The sequence below is a fragment of the Convolutriloba macropyga genome, chromosome 9 (genome assembly GCF_964194025.1).
Source record: "Convolutriloba macropyga chromosome 9, txConMacr16.3, whole genome shotgun sequence".
Taxonomy (NCBI): Eukaryota; Metazoa; Xenacoelomorpha; order Acoela; family Convolutidae; genus Convolutriloba; species Convolutriloba macropyga.
Genome location: NC_134476.1, coordinates 14,541,179 through 14,562,605, shown reverse-complemented (window position 1 = coordinate 14,562,605; position 21,427 = coordinate 14,541,179). Strand labels below are relative to the sequence as shown.

Below are 21,427 nucleotides of genomic sequence, written 5' to 3'. Positions count from 1 at the left end.
TTGTTTGACTCTTTTGACTTTTCGTCCTAAATTGGTAGCGCCTTGCAGGCAGCAAGTTTCATTAGAGGCCTTTAGCCGCCTTTAGTTTTCATTCAACTGCTTACTGTGATGGAGCTCCCGGGAAGGCCATAGTTTAAGTTTAAAAGGTCATTTTTAGGAGTTTTTGAGCCCAATATGTGGCAAATTTTCGATTTTTTTAGACGAGTCTAAAAAGTATTTCGCAACACATAAGTACCTTTTCAGACATTTTTAAAAGCTATGTGTGTTGGTAATCCAAACAAAAACGCGCAAATTTATTCTAAAATTCGAAAAACTTTTCAAGTTCTTTTTTCGAAAATTTTGTCATTTTTTGGATGTTTTTATTTGTGTATGTTTTGTCTTCATTGGTGTTCTTCAAGTTTTTTTATACGCTATGATGGCAAACATTTTGAGCGGTATTTTAGATACTGTTATTGGATTTCATGAGTTTGCCATTAACCGATGTCAAACTCATGAAATAATTTTTAAAAATATACTTTTGCTGGAATTTTTGTTATTTACTCGACAAATTTTTAAGTTCAGGTCATTAATTAATTCATTTCTGGATTTAAATCCAGGACTTGTGCTGCTGTTTTTCTTTCGCGGAGACTTTTGTTACTACTAAAGGACGTCATTTTCACTTCATATATGCTTTTGTTCATTCATTTATGCATTTTTGACTGACTTGTGTGAGTGCGGTAAGTTTTTACTCCCGGTGGTGCATTTTTTTCTTATTTTGCTGAATTAAGTTTTTGGTCACATGTGACTTACATTATTCTCATATGACTGTCCTAACTCTTCAGTATTGCTTACTTAATTGAAAGAGATAAAGTTACTTAATTCAATCTATCGAAGTTTATATGAATAGAAACAGCTAATAGAAACTACTCATAAGTTATACAATTTCCTCCAAGTAAAAATATCAAATCTCAATGATTAGTAACAATTTCTCTAAGTTATTATTATAATCATTATCTTTTAGATTGAAGGTCTAGAGATTAATTGAAGCTTAATTTCTGCCAGTCTGCCTACTATGTTTTTCGTTAAATCATGGAGCAAAGAAATTGCGCAGTTTCTGGCCAATCAGTTTTTTTCCGTCATTTTCCAGTCTAATAAAGATTCCGGTGTCTAATTCGAGGGGTTGGAATAAAACGTCAAAAAATCAGTTGCAATGCTATCTTTTGGATATTGATGTGAGTCTTCAGCTTTCTTTGAGTTGGTTTCCTAAATAAGAAAATGTCGGTTTATTTTCCTTTGATTTCAATAAGAAAGCGAATCAATTCAAAGTACTTTTTTAAATTCTTTGGGAAAGACAATTTCCGAGATCGCATAGTTTTTCAAGACTATAAGAAATAATGGTTTCAATTCATCGCTATTGTTTTTTATGACAAGTCTTAAGGACTTCCTAAAGGGGCGTAAGTTAAAATAGGTACTGGTATTTTTTTTATGAATTGAACAAGCTTTTCACAAAGAATTAGGGTATTCACTTAGGTACTTCTGTTTTTGGCTAATGGTATTTATGTCTTTGATGATGTTTGTTTTCTTAGAAGGTCCGTGAGTTTTTGAGTTTCGGCTTGTTGATTTTTGATGTTATGATGATTAGATTTTATACTGACAGTTCTATTAGGTCTTCTAATGCGACAAATTAAATAGATAATTCTGTTTGGGTGTTTCATTTGATAGCTACTGACTTACATTATTCTCATATGACTGTCCTAACTCTTCAGTGTTGCTTGCTTAATTGAAGGAGATAAAGTTAATTAATTCAATCTATCGAAGTTTATATGAATAGAAACAGCTAATAGAAACAACTCATAAGTTATACATTTTCCTCCAAGTAAAAATATCAAATCTCAAAGATTAGTAACAATTTCTCTAAGTTCTTGTTATATTCATTATCTTTTAGATTGAAGGTCTAGAGATTAATCGAAGCTTATTTTCTGTCAGTCTGCCTACTATGTTTTTCGTTAAATCATGGAGCAAAGAAATTGCGCAGTTTCTGGCCAGTCAGTTTTTTTCCACCATTTTCCAGTCTAATAAAGATTCCGGTGTGTATTTCGAGGGGTTGGAATAAAACGTCAAAAAATCAGTTGCAATGCTATCTTTTGGATATTGATGTTAGTCTACAGCTTTCTTTGAGTTGGTTTCCTAAATAAGAAAATGTCGGTTTATTTTCCTGTGATTTCAATAAGAAAGCGAATAAATTCAAAGTACTTTTTTTAAATTCTGAGGGAAAGACAATTTCCGAGATCGCATAGTTTTTCAAATCCTAAATTGATTGTTTATTTATTAGCGGCTTCTTTGTCCAATTGAGCTCTGCTTCATTTTTGAAAGGGGTTTTAATGCTTCCAAACCAAGCTAGTTTTCGTCCAGTAATGATCTCCTTCAGTTGAAACTGTGATCTTGATTGCGCGTTTTATCTGGAGGAAGTTTTCTGAAATTAGTCACCTCTATAGGGCTGGTTCCTTGTTATCTCAATTTAATTTTTGTATTGTTTTTTCAGCGTAATCAACTGGCCCTAGATTATGGACTTCAGTTGGTCTCTGCCATTCAATGAGATTAGAATCTAATATTGTTCCTTGTTGTGTTTTTTAAGTTGTTGATTTGATGAGTTTTTTGAAGAGCGAAATGCTTATACTGTAGAAGTTTCAAACTGCAAGGATTACGTAAACGTTTTTAGGTCCGCAAAACGAGGTGTAGCAATTTTTTTTCGTGGTTTTGCGATGTGATATGTTGGCGTTCTTTTCACCAATTAGTTTCTGATTTTCTGATTTTTCTATTTATTTTCTGAATTTTGAAACCTCAAAAGAGAAAAGCAGATTCAGTAAGAAAAAAATTGGAAAAAGGAACAGCCCGAACATAACTGAAATTGATAAAAATGGGAAAACAAACGAAAGAACAGAGTCGACTTGTAACTTTTTAACAAATTTTTCAGCAAAATACGCGTCTGCAGAGAGCAGGTTGTTCCATTGAGTGTTGGAAAAATAGAGCAGAAATTTCAATAAATAAATTTAGATCTCTAGATCTCTAACTTTCAGAGAAATCTAAAAAATTTTTGAAAATCGAGACAGCAACAAAGCCGCAGGGCCCAGATACATCAATGCTTGGGCGTTGAAATCCGGAAAATACGCTACTGGATCACATCCACAGATTATATTAAACGATTCTATTCAAAAGAAAAATTTTTCAACAATTCTGAAGAATGCACGCATCCCTCAAACTTTCAAAAAGACGTTTCTGTTTTAATTACTAATCGTTCAATTTCCGTAACATCACTTTTTGCGAAAGTTTTTGAAAGACTATTACTTAATCAGCTTGTAGAATAGCTTGAAAAATATGCACTGTTGAATAAAAAAAATTGGTTTACAATCTACAGAGTTGTCTACTGGTGCTGTGCTTTTCTTTATTGAAAAAATGATAGGAAACACGTAAGATAACCCCGACAGAGGAGCTGGATCTTGCAAAAGCTTTCAATCCAATTTCACACGATATCTTTCTCAAGAAAGCTGAAAATTTTAACCTCTGTCAATCAACAACTTTCCTTCTCACATCGTTTCAGACTAATCGAGCACAATGCCTTAAATTGGGTATTGGCTTATCAGTTAAAATAATTACTACTCATGGTGTTTCAAATAGAATTGTGTTTAGACCTCTTAATTTTCTGTAAAATGTCAACAAGTTTTCTGAAAAAGTGGAAGGTGAAAACGATATTATTCAATTTGTGGATGGCAATAGTTTTATATGCAGATTTGAAAGTAACCAAAATATTCAAATGAAAATTGAAAAGAATAGAACTAACAATAATTCCAATCAAAGAACCAACTCAATTTGAATGCCGATAAAACAGAATTTATACTTTGCAAATCTTTCTTATTCTAATCGTGAGTTATTTTTAAAGGTGAAGTTATCAAACCTGCTTATGCTTGTCGTTATCTTGGAGTATGTCCTCATGCTTGTCGATCCTGTGTCAAAGCCAGTAAAGGCCTAACGAAATCGTTAAAAACATATCGTTTTCCGACAATTTTTTTGACAACAATAATGTCAAATTTGGCCTGTAACTAACGAGACTAGGTAACAAACGGATAATAAAAGGAAACAAATTGCGAAATTAATGTGTGTTTTTTTTAAACTTTGGAAAACAATCGTTTTCAAAGTCATGAAAGCCGTCAGCTATATACTAATATCAGAATATCGGCTCATCATTTTTTCCATGAATGCCAATGAGACGGGGTCCTTGTACAGGATATTTCATACAACTAAAAAGACAAAGTAGAAACAACAGTTAAAAACAAGATTAAAAAGTTTAATTAAATTCTTCGAGAAAGTAGTGTCGAAGCCGTTAAAACCGTAATCTAAATCTTTAAGGATTATGATATAATCAATTGTATAGCCAATAATGTGATATATGAACTGTCAAAAACGTGATAAAGCGACAAATTTCAAAGACATGAGAAATGGGCAAAAAGCTAAAAATTAAAAAAAATGTAAAATCTAGAAGTATCAAAGCCAGAAAACCATAACTTAAGGCGTAAAACCCCATTAAAGATTGAATTTGAATTCAGTAGAACAAAGAAGCATTCTTTCACTGCTGACACAAAGCTACAAAATAACAAAGTATGAAAAAAAATGGAGGCAAAAATCAATAAGCCATTTTTTATTTCAAAATCAAATATTTTTAAAAGTCAAAACGACCATAAGCTTTCAAGTAACAGGTTAGATACAATAATTTAAAACTAATTAAGGAGCCAATTGGACCTATCACTAGTAAGTTTCGATTTGAAATGTTCTGTTATTTAATTAACATAAAGATCACTTTTTTTATAAAAAAGACCGACTGATTACAATCCAGATTTTTTTTGGATTGTAACAGTCCAAGATTGGTCCAAAACTATCCCTGCTAATTCTGTTTGTCCATTCAGAACACCTAACTTTTCGAATGTCGTATATATAGATATTTTGTTAGTTAAAAAATCAAAAATGAATGCTGCGTTTTTGATAATCAACGAGTAAAGTTAGCAAAAAACGGCAAAGCTTTAATTACAGAGCATTCTCAAGGGAAGTTGAAGTAGAAATTGCCCCCTTGGAATCTACAAAGATTGTGTTAGTGGTGTTTGGGTGTGCACTTCCTGCAAACTTAATCAAAGTGGACTGAAGAAACATATTTCGTGCTGTTTTTGATGAAAATGTCTGGATTTTGAAATGTTTAGCAAGATTTTTTGATGAAGAAATTGAATAGAAATAGCCGATAATATTTTCTGTCCTTAAAATTAAAATCAACAAGACTTTCTTTTAAAAATTCCAGCAAATTTTAGCAAAATTTTCGAAATTTTTCTATCACAATTCCGAAAAATGTGAATAAAATCAACGGAATTCACTCTATTTTCTCAAAAGTTTAAACTTCAATAACTCCCTTTAAAAAACGAAAGTTAAAAAAATCTTTTTAATTCCATGTTCTACACTGGACAAGCTTTTTAATAATACCAGTCTCAACTATCTACGATGAATATATCGATCGGCCAAAATTGACTGAACAAAAAAAAACCCATTTGAGTATATAGTTCCTCCCCCCTCAAGAGGGGTCGGAACAATTATTCGTCAAACTATTTGTTGGTGAAATAAAAATAACTTGCCCTAAAAGTACCCTAAATTTCACCGTAGTTTTGAATTTTTGCGTAATTGCTTGTAGGCGACCACTTTTGAATATATATCAAATATCTGTGGTTGGGGCTGGGCTATTTTCTTGACTCATAAGTATTTCAAAAAGATGCAGGGGTGAACAAGTCCCTATGATAAAACTAGCGACCATCAGAGCCAACACTTCAGCCGGCAGTCGTTTGGGAGCAATTGATCCGACTTTGGTCGGTCATATTGCATCGGTTCTGATAGAAAGCTCTTCGATACTTCTTTTTTCAATAATTTTCTGTTTTTTTTCTTAACAAAAATTGGTAAAAATTTTACAAAAACTCTGAATTGTAGAAGTTAAGATAGTTCAAGATTTTTTACATAATTTTAAGGGATCGTTTTAGATTTATGCAGTTATGTTAAAATAAATGCTTTGCATGTTAAAATAGTAAATTTGCAACCTGGTAATTATTTTTGCAATTAATTTAAAAGTCAATTTCATTACCCATGAGGCCAAAGTTGGATGTGTTTGAGCTCTTTCTAATCATGAATTTCTCAATGGGAGAACAAATGAGCAATAAACAAATGTAAACTGACTCTCTCGAAAATCTATTTGGTGTTAAAACTACTAGTAAGCTTCATTCGAACATGAAGTTATGCGTGGTTTGTATTTTGAATTAAGTTAAAGCAGTTCATGATAATTGACAAATGTGATTCATGGTTTGACATATTAACTCGAGTCAACAACATGAAATGAGAGTGAGAGAGAAAGAGTTACCAAGTTATCCGATCGTTCCCGTACAAGTTCCGTGTCATTCGCCCTCTCACGGTAGCGATTGAATCTTGAACAGACTCTGAACTCTAACACCCAAACAGCAGCAGAAACAACAAGTAAGAAATGAGTGGAGCCAAGGAGAAGGTCCTTTTGAAGGTAATAAACCCATTTTGATAAATTTGAGAGCTGTTTGATCAAGTTAAAGAAAAGGGGTACTCTGCATGTCAATTTTTGAACCCATTTCAAATTAGAATGACAAATTTTTATACGAATTTAACCGAAAAGTTTACTGGCGCACGCAGCAATTTAATTCATTTTGTTTTTGACCCTACCCCACCCGCACCTTTATGAGGCGCAAAGCCTTCGTCGGCCCTCTCTTTCCTTAAAAAGAAAGTTTTATGAGGAAAACTATCATGAATAAAATGGTCAACAATTTGTGCAACAAGTGACGCTGATGTATCTAGAAGACATAGAACTTGGATTCAGAATTGAACAAGGAGGCGCGCTTCATGATTGTATGTGATTTTGCACAGCCATTTTAGCCTTCTCACTTAGAGTTAACGCACACATGTATTAGAATTGAGCTGGTAGCTCAAATCAGTCTTTTGCAGCTTCGAAGTCTTAAGACGCCTTGAAGACGAATTATCAAGTCCCAGAAACGGAATCGTGACCGGAATATTCCTATTTGCAGCTGAGAATGGATATGATGTTCGATTTAAACAGAAGATGTGATGACAACCATGATTTAATTAACACCAACTTCTGGGAATTAGAGTATTGTCATTAATAAATCCGTCTATTGTAAACTGCATTGATTCTCGATTACGACTACAGTTGGTTTAGCCGTGCCTAAATGTGAATATTTTATTATTGCTCCAACATTTTCAAAATATATGCGAGCAAATAGGGGAATATCTATGTTTGCTTCAGTCCAATTTTCACTTTTCGTTTAAGCATCGTAACGAAAAAAATATGATTTTTTAGCCCCCTATGGCTACTTTTGATATTTATTATCGGAAAAATATAGTACCTTGTAGTTGTTTTCTGTGGATTTATTTGCCTTAAATAGAATCCAAATGAACATCTGTGATACGCTTGATGTACACAAATGTATATAAAAACGTTTTTTCTAGAGAACAAAAAAGACAAAATGATGTTTTTGGGGTTGTTTCCTGAACAAGATTTTTTGTGTACAAAACAGGGCCTCTTTTTTGTAGACTTCACGATTCAACGGAGACAGGATTTCAAATTTACTAAAACTTTTAATCAAATAGAAAGATCAAACTAATTTTCAAATAATTTTTGTCAATTTCTGCGGGACCTTAAGGTAAGCATGTCTCGCATAGTTCATTTGAAAGTTGAAATAATAGTGTTTTGCAGATTTGCACAAATGGGATACATTGTATACTTGAGAGTGGAACAATAGAAAACTCATTTTTATGATAAAAAATAAAAAGTTCTATTTTCTGTTGATTGTTCCTTTTGCATAAAAAACCTCTCATTTAAGCTCTCAACTGGGTTAAAAAAGACTGCTAATTTCACTTGACTGAAATTCTGAAGCAGTTATTTGTGTACTTTTACTTAATTAAGAAACAAATTATTCAGTTCAGGAAATTTTTAATATCGACTGAGTGGAATTTCGCTAGGAGTCTTTTCAATGTTAATAGTTAAAATAATAAAAGAAACGGAAACTCAAATTTTCCAGAACCATGTATTCCAGGTAATTAATGGTTTCAGTAGACACGAAGTGTGGGTCGAATTGCACTGATAACAAATAGAAACTTTTGAAAAACATCAGTGAAAATATTTTCAGAAAAAAACAAAGAAAAATTGTTTTTCAACACTGTTACGCTCTTCTCGTCTGATACTTACTTGACTTATGAGCATATCTTCACTTGATCCAAATTTTGTTGAAATTTGAAAAGAGCAAACAACAGAGTCTACCAGCTTGATTCAATCGATGTACAAAAACATCCCGTTTTTCAACTAGAAGAATATTAAAAAATTTAGTTTTGATTTAAACCTTGAAGAAAAAAAATCTTTTTCGTTTCGCCTTAAATCCTGAAATCCGAAATAATTCTAATAGAGGAGGCGTGATTTAAAAATAATTTGGAATTAACTTTCAGTTGGTGCTCTTTTTGAACTGCTAGACTCAATTAAATTGATTTTGAACTGAAAATCAATTCTTCACTGCAAAATAACTGCAACTCAATTTTTTTTCTTCATCTGGTTAAGTTATAATATCAAGAGGTTTCTGGAATCTTCATTTTTTCAAAAAAAGGAAAATACTTCAATTCGAGCTTCGAAAAACCAACTTTCAAATGATTCTTCAACTCAGAATAAAAAGTTTGACAAACTTGAGACATATGTTGGAACATTCTGTGATACGCAGTCTTGCGCCAGTCGTCTTGTTATTAAATAAATAGCAGTGAGTAAGGGAAGGAAATGCAAAACAGAAATTTATTTTACTAATGACACTTTTTCTCATTAATAATAGTAAGCATTAATAATAAGCTCAAGCAGTTCTCATGCGCTTTATTCATCTCAACTCAGTGAAAAGTTGAATTAAAAAAAATCTTTGATTGAATTCCGTTCAAGCTAAACCTATTTATTGCATTTTTGTTTCGTATTTCAGCAAAAACGGAAATTTGAAAAACCCATTGGAGAAAAGATAACCAGCAAGGGTTTTCAAATGTTTCCAAACATGTGGTGGTTACGTGGCTCCAACGAAGTTCATCAGGAAATCTGGTATTAATCGGGCAGTCCGAGATGAAAGTCGGATTTTCGGATTTACTTTAGCAACATTCACCTAGCCGGGACTTTCAATGAGTGCGTTCCCTCAATTCTTTTGAATATTTGGGCATTCTAGGTAATCATGTTGGGCGACAGTGGCGTTGGCAAGACCTCCCTAATGAACCAGTACGTGAACAAGAAATTCACAGCCCAGTACAAGGCCACTATAGGTGCAGACTTCCTCACAAAAGAGGTCCTCATTGATGACAGAAACGTCACTATGCAAATTTGGGACACTGCTGGACAAGAGAGGTTCCAATCACTGGGTGTGGCATTCTACCGCTGTGCGGACTGCTGCGTCCTAGTGTATGACGTCACAAGTCAGCAGTCGTTTCGCAATCTGGAGTCGTGGAGAGACGAGTTCCTCATCCAGGCATCCCCTCACAACCCAGAGGAGTTCCCAATTGTGCTGCTCGGAAATAAAGTTTTTTATTTAATTTTTGGTTTCCATCTCAGTTTTTATATCAAACAAGAGGATCGTTAATGTGCTTTTGCACATGATGTTCCGACCCGAGCTCATCTACAGTTTTGTTTTCATTGTCAACCAAAGGAAGAGATAATCAAAAATCGATGTTCGAGTTTAAAGAAATCGTTACATGCCCAAACTACTAATGAACTACATAATGTCATGCCTCATTAGAGCGCTCACGAAATCTACCATTAATTAAACTACGAGAATAAAAAAAAATTAACAAAACAGGGAAGAAATACTTTTTCTTAACTACAAAGAAGATGCGAATTTTTCTTTAAAGAAACTAGGTAACAAGGCAACAAAAAAATAATCAGGCGAAACTCTAGACCAAACCATAAAAACGGTCTCACGGTCTAAAGGTGCAGAATAAATAAAAAATACAAACAAACTGCGAAAACACAAATTATTTCGTTGATTAAAGCCATCAGCTATTATTTGGTTACTATGTTTTTTATTTCAATTGCTGTTTATACAAATTCACTAAAATTATACTAAAGGGTGAAATATGTCTACCTGGGCCTAATGTGAAAATCATTGGGATATGTTAAAAGAAACACAAACATTGACCACTCAAAAAATGTTTATGAAAACGCATATTGTCCAAAAACCAAAACAACAGTTTCGCAATAATATCAAAAAACACGTTAAAGTTTGAGTTAAACGGAAGCGGATGGGACCTCTCAATGATGAGAATAAGTTAAAAGTTGACAAAAAGAACAACAAAAACTGAAAAGTATTCAAAAAAATTTGAAAACAACTATCAAAAACTTTGAGACACTTAGCAAGACTGACTACATTGATTAAGTTGAATCAATCCTCAATTAGAAACTGGCGAGAACTATCAGCATTAAGAAATAAATTTCCGACTACATAAAGAGTAAAAGAAACAGGCAAAAACAGCAAATTAATTGAGAGAAAATTGTCAAAGCCAATAGAAAATGAAATACTCAGTAGAAAAATTTTAATTTCAAATAAATTTTCAACAGCAGTGGGATTATTTTTTGTAACAAAATGACTTTAAGAAACAACAAACCAGAAGAAATAAAATTAGACCACGAAATTTTTGAGAAAATCTGTAGTAACAACGGCATTAAATTCAATAGCTTTCAACGAAGGTCAAAAAATACGCTAAGTTATCCTCCGATGTGAAGATAATGATGTTTACAATTTAGTAGTTATCAATAAGACATAACAATAACTCTTATGACTGTGAAAACAGCAACAACAAATACAGGCGAAAACATTAAATTCAGTAGAAAAAAGCGAGAAGAAAGTGTCGAAGATATTTCAAACGTAGGATTTTCTGGTTAACTTTATCTGTAATTCATTGAACGTCTTCTCTAAGCCAATGGGAATTGTCAATTTTAGGATAATATGATAAGAATTGAAAAGACAACAAAAATATAAAAAAATTTCAAAAAATAAAAAAAAAATAGGAAAACTCGTGGCATCGAAGTCATAAAACCAATAGTTAGTAGATATTACCACTAAAAAAATTATTTTTGGTTGCAGTAGAGAAAAGTGGTCTTGTCTTTATTGAGACTGACTGACTTTTACACAGAAATAAGTTTCAGATCGGTTATTGTTAATTTTTTTAAAAATAAAATTGTGTTTTAATTCTTAACAGCCATTAGATTTGCGTCCAGTCAAAGCACTAGATAGAATTAATTCATGCCTATATGGGAGCTTATATCAACACTATTGGACGAGACTGCCAAAAATCAACAAAAACTTTAAAATCCTAAGAAAAATCAAAATTTCTTCAAAAATTACGCGAAACTAAGCCAAAAAAACTTTGAGCGATTCCTTCAAAACGAATTAATTGTTCATTGGGCATCATTTGACTGTAAATGAGGTCTGTCTTTAACGGAACTGAATATCAAAAGTGACTAATATCTAAGTGCTTTCAAATAATAACAAAATAGTATCAAATTTTAAAAATCCCTCCGAGACCATAATTGGCCTTTCTATTGCGTTTCTTATAGTAAGTACAAAAAATTTGTTTAATTTTGAAGCATAAAATGTAATTTTGAATTATTATTTTTTATGAAAAAAATCTTAATTTGAACGCAAATTTCCTTAAATGTGAACAAAATAATGCAAATTATCACGTGTTTAGACAAAAATTTAAGCCTCAAAAATTCCTCGAAAAGAGAAAAATGAAAACAAAACTTTGAGCTCGAAATCTACTCTTGACGAGTTTTTTAATGATACCACTCACATTTGTCAACGATGAATATATCGGTCGGCCAAAATCGACTGAACAAAAAAACCCATTTGATTATATAGTTACTCTCCCCCCAACAATTCAAGTTGCAACAAAAAAACTAATAATTCAAATTGACGTTAATTACAAAGCATGAATACTATAAAGAGTCTTTTGGTCTAATGGGTGAATTTTGCGAGAAGAAAGATGTAAGATGACTGTTCCTTTCAAAATAGCAAATAGAGTCAATCGCGTATTTGTCGTTTTTCAGACGTGCTGAAAAGTTGGAATCCTTTTAAAAAGTTTTCGTAATTCGGCACCTGTTTACAGACTAATGCGTAGCTTTTCTGTCCTGAATATATGCATAGCTTTTAATGTTCGGATAGCACTTGCAAAATTTTGTATATTATTATTTACTCTCAAACGAAGTTTGTAGCAATAATAGAATAATATTAGTCAAGTTATCTTTCATTTGCAAGTTTTTGCTTGATCGATTTTTCGTCTGACCCATTTGACATTTCGTCCTCAAAACGGGAAGAACAGGTAGAGCTCAGCGTGCATTAAAAGCTTTTAGAGCCTTTCAGCCCACTAGTCTCAAAGTATGCGATTCACTGAAACTATACTTATAATGTGAAGGGCGTTTCCGCTAGCTTCATCCCCAGCCCAACCCTTCATTGTGTTCAGGTCGCAATGGCCCCGTGTGGCCAAAAAACCCCTCCAACCGTTGCCTCTTCGGCTGCGCTCACCTCACGCCCCTTGAAATGAGTTAAAGCTAGCCTCACTGAACCGTGGCTAGCTAACAACGAAGCCAACAGCCCGCCGGTCGTTTGAGAGCAAACCTTTCGACGTTAGTTGGTTATGTATCGAACTTTTGTATAAACTCAATATAATTTTGGTTTAATTTTAGTTAAATGAATTAATTTAATAATTTTTTCATAGATTCATGCATTAAACTATTGTTTAAACTAATTATCTTATGTATCCAATGGCTGGATGCGAAAAAACCATCTGTTTTTTGCTTCTTTTGTTTTTGTTCTTTATTAGATCATCGTTCATATGTTTACACACACAAAGATCATTTTTTGATCATTGGTTTGTAAATCGAGAAAGTATGGCTATTTAATTGAAGATATTGTGTTCAGTTGGACTTGGAAAAAAGGCGGTTGAAGTGAAGAGGGCACAACAGTGGTGCTAGTCGAAGAATAACTTTTCTTAGATCAATCATATAAATGTAGTAACCAAAAATTAAACATGCTAGAAACACAAATTGATTAACAAAAATTTAAGGTATATACTTGTAATTTGATTTAATGCACATAAAGCCCAAAATGATCTTCAATTTACAAAATTGAAAAGCTTTGTACTCCGGCAATGAAAACTGCAAGAACTATAAATGTCTTCATTTAGCAATGGAAATATTATCTTTTACTAAAAGTAAAACTAATAAACCAATACTAATAATAAAATAGCGGCTTTTGAGTGACTTAACATTGAAACGTCAACTAATTGCCAATTTGATTTTGAAGCATAAAATGTAATTTTGAATTAACATTTTAACAGTAAAAATCTTAGTTTGAACAAATTCTACAATAAAAGTGTTCAAAACCATGCCAAATATCACGTGTTCACATTAAACTTTAAACCTCAATAACTCGTCGAAAAAAACGAAATTTAGAAATAAAAAATCAAGCCGGAAATCTACGCTGGACGAGCATTTTAAAGATACCACTCACATTTGTCAACGATGAAAATATCGATCGGCCAAAACTGATTGAACATGAAAACCCATTTGATTATATAGTTCCCTCCAAATCAGTTTGGAACAAAAATTCTAATTATAAAAATTGACGTTAATTGCTTAGTATGCATACTATAAAGAAAATCATGGGCTAAAGGGTAATTCTTTGCGAGGAGAAGGATGTAAGTTGACAGTTCCTTTCTAATTTGCCCATAGAGTCAGTTAAATTTGATGCATCAAATGTAATTTTGAATTATTATTTTATAAAAAAAATCTTAATTTGAAAGAAAATTACCTTAAAAGTGAACAAAGTAATGCCAAATATCACGTGTTAACACGAAATTTTAAACCTCAATAACTCCTCGAGAAAAGAAAATTGAAAACAAAAATTTGAACTCGAAAATTACGGTAGACGAGTTTTTAAATGATATCACTCACATTTGTCAACGATGAATATATCAATCGGCCAAAATTGACTGAAGAAAAAAACCTATTTGATTATTTAGTTACTCTCCCCCCCCAACAAGTCAAGTTGCATCAAAAAAACTAATAAGCAAAATTGAGGTTAATTGCATAGCATGAAAACAAAAAAGAGTTTTTTTGGGCTATTGAGTACTTTTTTGCAAGAAAGGTGTAAATTGACTGTTCCTTTCAAAATAGCCAATAGAGTGAGTTGCGCATTTGTCGATTTTCAGACGTGCTGAAACGTTGGAATCTTTCAAAAAAAGTTTTGTAATTTGGCACGGTTTAACAAACTAATGCGCAGCTTTTCAGTGCTGAATGCTTGCGTAGCCTTTAAAGACCGAATTGCACCTGTAAAAATTTGTACAAAATATTGTTTATTATTAATTGCGCTCAAACAAACTTTGTAGCAACTACATTAGTCAAGTTATCTATTTATGCGTTTTTGCTTGATCGATTTTTCGTCTGACCCATTCGTCATTCGTCCTCAAAAACGTGAAAATTGGTAGCACTCAGCGCATATTAAGTTTGGATGCGAAAAAACATCTGTTTTTTGCCTCTTTTGTTTTTGTTCTTTATTAGATCATCGTTCATATGTTTATATGCACAAAGATATTTTGTTCATCCTTGGTTTGTAAATTGAGAAGGTATGGCTATTTAAATGAAGAAATTGGTGTACAGTTGGACTTGGAAAACAGGGCGGTTAAAGTAAAGAGAGCTGAACAGTGGTGCTAGTCGAAAAATAACACCATCTACTTTCAAACCAGCGCCAATGAGGAAAAAAACGTCGCGCAAGTCAGTAGATTATTATTTCTTAAATCAATCATATAAAAGTAGTAACCAAAAATTAAACATGCTAGAAACATAAATTGATTAACAAAAATTTAAGGTATATTCTTTTAATTTGATTGAATGCTCATAAAGCCCAAAATGATCTTCAATTTACAAAATTGAAAAGCTTTGTACTCCGGCAATGAACACTGCAAGAACTATAAACGCTTTCATTTAGCAATGGATGTTTTAGCTTTTACTAAAAAACAAAACTAATAAACTAATACTAATAACAAAATAGCGGCTTTTCAGTGACCTAACATGTAAATGTCAAGGAATTGCCAATTTGTTTTGATGCATAAAATGTAATTTTGAATTAACATTTTAACAGAAAAAAATCTTAATTTGAACGAAAATTACAAAAAAAGAGAACAAAGCATGCCAAACATCACGTGTTTAAGCTAAATTTTAACTCCTCGAAAAAACGAAAACTTGTAAAAAAAACTTAAGCTCGAAATCTACCCTGGATAAACTTTTTAAAGATATCACTAACATTTGTCAACGATGATTAGATCGATCGGCCGGTCGATCAGCCGAATAGATCGATCGGCCGAATAGATCGATCGGCCGAAAAAGATGGAGAGCCGAAGCCATAAAAATTTTGAGCGATTCCTTCAAAACGAAAAACCTGTTCATTGGGCATCATTTGACTGTAAATAATGTCTGTCTTTAACGGAACTGAATATCAAAAGTGACTAATCTCTAAATGACTTAAAATAATAACAAAAAGAAGAAAAAGTTTTTAAAAACAGCTCTCAATTAGAACTCAATTTTTAATTTCTAAAAATCCCTCCGAGAATTTTTATTTTGTTTCGTATAGTAAGTACAAAAATATGTTTAATTTTGATGCATAAAATGTAATTTTGAATTATTATTTTATGAAAAAAATCTTAATTTGAAAGAAAATTGCCTTAAAGTGAACAAAGTAATGCCAAATATCACGTGTTAACACGAAATTTTAAACGTCAATAACTCTTCGAGAAAAGAAAATTGAAAACAGAAATTTGAGCTCGAAAATTACGGTGGACGAGTTTTTAAATTATATCACTCACATTTGTCAACAATGAATAAATCGATCGGACGAAATTGACTGAAGAAAAAAACCTATTTGATTATTTATTTACTCTCCCCCAACAAGTCAAGTTGCAACAAAAAAACTAATAGCCAAAATTGAAGTTAATTGCATAGCATGAAAACTAAAAAGAGTTTTTTTGGGTTAATGAGTATTTTTTGCGAGAAAGATGTAAACTGACTGTTCCTTTTAAAATAGCCAATAGAGTCAGTTGTGTATTTGTCGCTTTTCAGACGTGCTGAAACGTTGTTATCCTTTTTGAAGGTTTTGTAATTTGGCACGCGTTAACAAACTAATACGTAGCTTTTCTGTGCTGAATGCATGCGTAGCCTTTAAGGACCGAATTGCACCTGTAAAAATTGTACAAAATATTGTATATTATTAATTGCTCTCAAACAAAGTTTCTAGCAATTACATTCGTCAAGTTGTCTTTTTTATGCGAGTTTTTGCTTGGTCGAATTTTCTTCTGACCCGTTCGTCATTCGTCCTCAAAAACGTGAAAATTGGTAGCGCTCACGGGGCATTAAGTTTCTTATAATTTTTTAGCCCAAAGCATGCAATGCAGAAACTGTTTTGGAGAAATATACTTATGGCGTGAAAGGTGGTTTTAGGAGGTTTATCCCCCGAACAAAACAACACCTCCCCCTCCACTGTGCTCCCCTCGCGCCCCTTCAATTAAACTAGGGGTAGCCACACTAAGCCGTGGCTAGCTACTAACGAAGCCAACATCTCGCCGGTCGTTTGTGAGCAAATCTTTCGACGTTAGTTTGTTATATTTAGAACTTTGGTATAATTTCATTATAATTTTGGTTTAATTTCAGTTAAAAAATTTAATTTAACTAACTTTTTATATATTTATGTTTTATTTTGGTTTAAATTCACTTACTGACGTATCCAATGGCTGGATGCGAACAAAAGCCGTCGGTTTTTTTGGCCTCTTTTGCTTTTTTCTTTATTAGATCATCGTTCATATGTTTATATGCACATAGATCATTTGTGCATCATTTGTCTATAAATTGAGAAAGTATGGCTATGCAAATGAAGAAATTTGTGTTCAGTTGGACTTGGAAAAAAGGGCAGTTGAATTGAAGAGGCCAAAACAGTGGTGCTAGTCGAAGGATAACACCACCTACTTTCAGACCAGCGTCAAGGAGGAAATAAGCGTCGAGCAAGTCAGTAGATTATTATTTCTTAAGTTAATTATATAAAAGCAATAACCGAAATTTGAACTCGCTAGGAACACAAACTGATTAAAACAAATTTAAGGTTTTTACTTGTAATATGATTGAATGCACTTAAAGCCCCATGTCATCTTCAATTTATAAAAGTGAAAAGCTTTGTACTCTGGCAATGAACACTGCCAGAACTATAAACGCTTTCATTTAGCAATGGATATATTACCTTTTACTAAAAGTAAAACTAATAAACCAATACTAATAATAAAATAGAGGCTTTTGAGTGACTTAACATTGAAATGTCAACTAATTGCCAATTTGATTTTGAAGCGTAAAATGTAATTTTGAATTAACATTTTAACAGTAAAAATCTTAGTTTGAACAAATTCTACAATAAAAGTGATCAAAACCATGCCAAATATCACGTGTTCACATTAAACTTTAAACCTCAATAACTCGTCGAAAAAACGAAATTTAGAAATAAAAATCAAGCCGGAAATCTACGCTGGACGAGCATTTTAAAGATACCACTCACATTTGTCAACGATGAAAATATCGATCGACCAAAACTGATTGAACATGAAAACCTATTTGATTATATAGTTCCCTCCAAATCAGTTTGGAACAATAATTCTAATTATAAAATTTGACGTTAATTGCTTAGTATGCATACTATAAAGAAAACCATGGGCTAAAGGGTAATTTTTTGCGAGGAGAAAGATGTAAGTTGACTGTTCCTTTCAAAATAGCCAATAGAGTCAGTCGCGTATTTGTCGCTTTTCAGACGTGCTGAAACGCTGGATTCTTTTTAAAAATTTTTGTTATTCGGCACGCGTTAACAAAATAATGCGTATCTTTTCTGTGCTGAATGTATGCATAGCCTTTAAATTTCGAATAGCTCTCGCAAAATATTGTATATTATTAACTGCTCTCAAACGAAGTTTGTAGCAATCATATTAGTCCTGTGGTCTTTTTATGTAAGTTTTTGCTTGGTTGCTTGACTGATTTGTCGTCTGACCCATTTGTCTTTTCGTCCTCAGAAACGGGAAAACAGGTAGCGCTCAGCGGGCATTAAGTTTCGTAGAGCCTTTCAGCTCATTAGCCTCCAAGTATGCGATCCAGAAACTGTTTTGGAGACTTATACTTATGGTGTGAAGGGTGGTCCCCCATCCACTGTGCTCCCCTCACGCCCCTTCAATTAATCTAAAGCTAGCCTCACTAAACCGTGGCTAGCTACTAACGAAGCTAACAGCTCGCCGGTTGTTTGAGAGCAAATTGTTCGACGTCAGTTGGTTATGTATAGAACTTTGGTATGAATTCATTTTTATTTTGGTTTAATTTCTTTCAATTAACTTCATTTTATTTAAAATTTTGTTATAGTTTCATTTATAATTTTGGTTTAAATTGATTTACTGACGTATCCACTGAAGCGAAAATCAGCCATCTGTTTTCTCGGAACTGTTCTGTTTCGGCCCCCCAGCTTAGTGAGCATAAATCTTTTATGACCCCCAGGCGCACGTGCTATTTTCTTACATAGTAATGTGCTATATAACAACATAAAAATTGTAACTGGGGGTCATAAAAAACACTGTGGGGGGGGGGGGCGAAACAAAATAGATCCGTTTTTTCTCTCTTTTGTTTTTGTTATTTATTAGATCATTGTTCATATGTTTATATGTACAATGATCATATGTTCATCATTGGTCTCTAAACTGAGAAAGTATATGGCTATATAAATAAAGGAAATGGTGTTCAGGTGGACTTGGAAAACAGGGCGGTTGGAGTGAAGAGGGCACAACAGTGGTGCCAGTCGAAGAATAACACCCCCTACTTTGAGACCAGCGCCAAGGAGGGAATAAACGTCGAGCAAGTCAGTACATTATTATTTCTTAAGTAAATTATATTAAAATAATAATTACCAATGTTTAAACATGCTAGGAACACAAACTGATTAAAATAAATTTAAAGTATATAATTGTTGCATGATATAAACAAGGAGTATCGGTAATGTGCGAACGTACATAAAGTCCCAAGCCATCTTCATTTTATAAAACTGAAAAACTATCTATTCCTGCAATGAACACTGTCAGAAATATGAACGCTTTCCTTTAGTTATGGATGTGTTACATTTTACTCATCATAAAATAGCGGCTTTTGAGCGACTGTTAATATGGAAATGTCATGAAATCGCCAATTTTCAAAATTTAGGACAGCTTGATCAACATCAACAGTTTATTATTATAACACAGTTTGATTTCAGACTGATTGTTTTGTATGTAACAAAAGTAAATTGGACAAATATTCACCAAAGCTACAATAGAAATGTATAAAACTCTTTTTAACAGCTGTTGACTCTTTTTTGTTTTCATTGCACCAGCAATTCAAAATCTGTTTTAACTTGACTGTTACTTGTGTTGAAAAAACAAGTGACTGAAATTGCTCTTTTTTCTTCCCAATTATTCTAAATGTATAAGTTCTAAGCATAGATAATATAGATTAACAAATCACCTAGTAGATGTTGGTTTCGACGTTTTCATTGTGAATAAAAGCAGAATTAACTAATTATGCGTAAAAGTACATATAGTGAACCTGGCTTCAAAGTAGCTTGTTTTGTTTACGAAGAACAATCCAAAGCAAATTTTTTGTACAGAATTGAAGATTTGAAGGCTGAGAAGAGATTTTTCTCTTGGAATCATGAACACTGAACGCATCACTGTGTTTCAAAGATTTTTTCCTCATTATTTCCTGTAAAACTATAAGCTGTAATAGCAAATTATTGAGAATTCTCTTTTATAATGTCAACCGCTACTACTTTGTGATAAAAAAATACAGAAAATGATTGTGAAAATCCTGGAAAAATCAGAATGCATAAACGGTTTCTGTTTTCTTGAAACTTAAAATTCAAACTCTTTTACCGCTGACATAACTTTGCCCCCTTTTTTTAAATCTTCGTTTAAAAATTCTGTTTTCAAAAATTGATAATGCAAACACTTTAGCGATTATTAGCGGTTGTAGCTTAGCGGTTAAGTTGTTGCACTGCTATTCTGGGGTTTGAGGGGTCGAAGCCTTTTGAGGCCGGAGGTTTTGCGCCCATAAAAAATTTCTAAGCTATACCTGTGAAATAAGTTGCCCCACGCCTGTCGTTCGAGAGAAATTGATCCGGCGTTAGTCGGTTTATGTTTATTGTTTATTAGTAAACCTACTCTATTTCATATCCGCAACCTTGCTTATTGCTTGAAATGTGAATTTTTCTTTCTTTTTAAATTGCTCATTTTCATATTGACAGAAACTTTCAGTATCATATCAAAAAATAAATAAAATTGAAAGTTTGATGGAACTTTCTGTCAGTATTTAACTTTCTGTCAGCACAACAATTGTTCACTCTTTATGAAAAAATCCACCGTTCTCTGGCCGACGCTTTCTGTTGTCGTTTTGTGGATGGCGATGAATTAATAGACATGTGATGAATATGTACGCAATTGGATGTTGATAAGCGTCTCTAAAATTAAATTTATTTTCTAACTTTGTATCAGTTAATTTATTCTTTCATTTCTTTGGCGCGAGTTTTTTTGAGTTCAATTTTGAGTTGAATAATCACATTTGTTAAAATTTTTGCGTCAAATTTAGATAACTGATTGTACTCGAATCCTGAAACGGTGAACGGAGTAAAATGTTTTATGAAATATTTGGTCTGAATATTTCAAAAATTAAAAAATCTTCAACAATCGATTCTCTTTTCAATGATACTGCTCGTAGAAAAATGTATCCGGAAAATTACCACCAAATAAAAAGAAATTGGTAAACTAATGAAAAAATAAGTCTCAATAGGTTATTTGTATCAAAACGTTTGCAGAGAGCTGGTGGCTGGAACTATTTATCTCATAACGAAGATTTGAAATAAGCTTTTGAACTGAACTATAGCCTGTCGAGTAGCAGAAATATCAATCTTGAAACAATTATTTATTAAGTTATTTATTGTTCCGACCCACATGTGGGGGGAGGAACTATATACTCAAATGGGTTTTTTTGTTTCGTTCAGACAATTTTGGTCGATCGATATGTTCATCGTAGAGAGTTGAGATTGGTATCATTAGACAGCTCGTCCAGCGTAGAATATGCAATTAAAAAGAATTTTTTTTGATTTTCGCATTTTACGGGGAGTTATCGAGGTTTAATTTTTTGAGAAAAATAGATTGAATTCCGTTGTTTTATTCACATTTTCCGTAATTTTTGACTAAATTTTTGTTAATTTTGATAAAACTT

General features: G+C 32.7%; 1 protein-coding gene across 1 annotated transcript in view; it reads left to right on the top strand.

The window, feature by feature from the left end:
- The first annotated feature begins 6,305 nt into the window (after positions 1-6,305).
- Positions 6,306-21,427, top strand: part of LOC142346062 (ras-related protein rab7-like) — a 35,398-nt gene continuing 20,276 nt past the window's right edge. Inside the window, exons 1-3 of the mRNA XM_075398555.1 lie at positions 6,306-6,571; positions 9,285-9,632; positions 18,921-19,034. Coding sequence (XP_075254670.1) covers positions 6,539-6,571; positions 9,285-9,632; positions 18,921-19,034 — 495 coding nt within the window. The 5' untranslated portion in view covers positions 6,306-6,538. The remainder of the gene's footprint in view (positions 6,572-9,284; positions 9,633-18,920; positions 19,035-21,427) is intronic.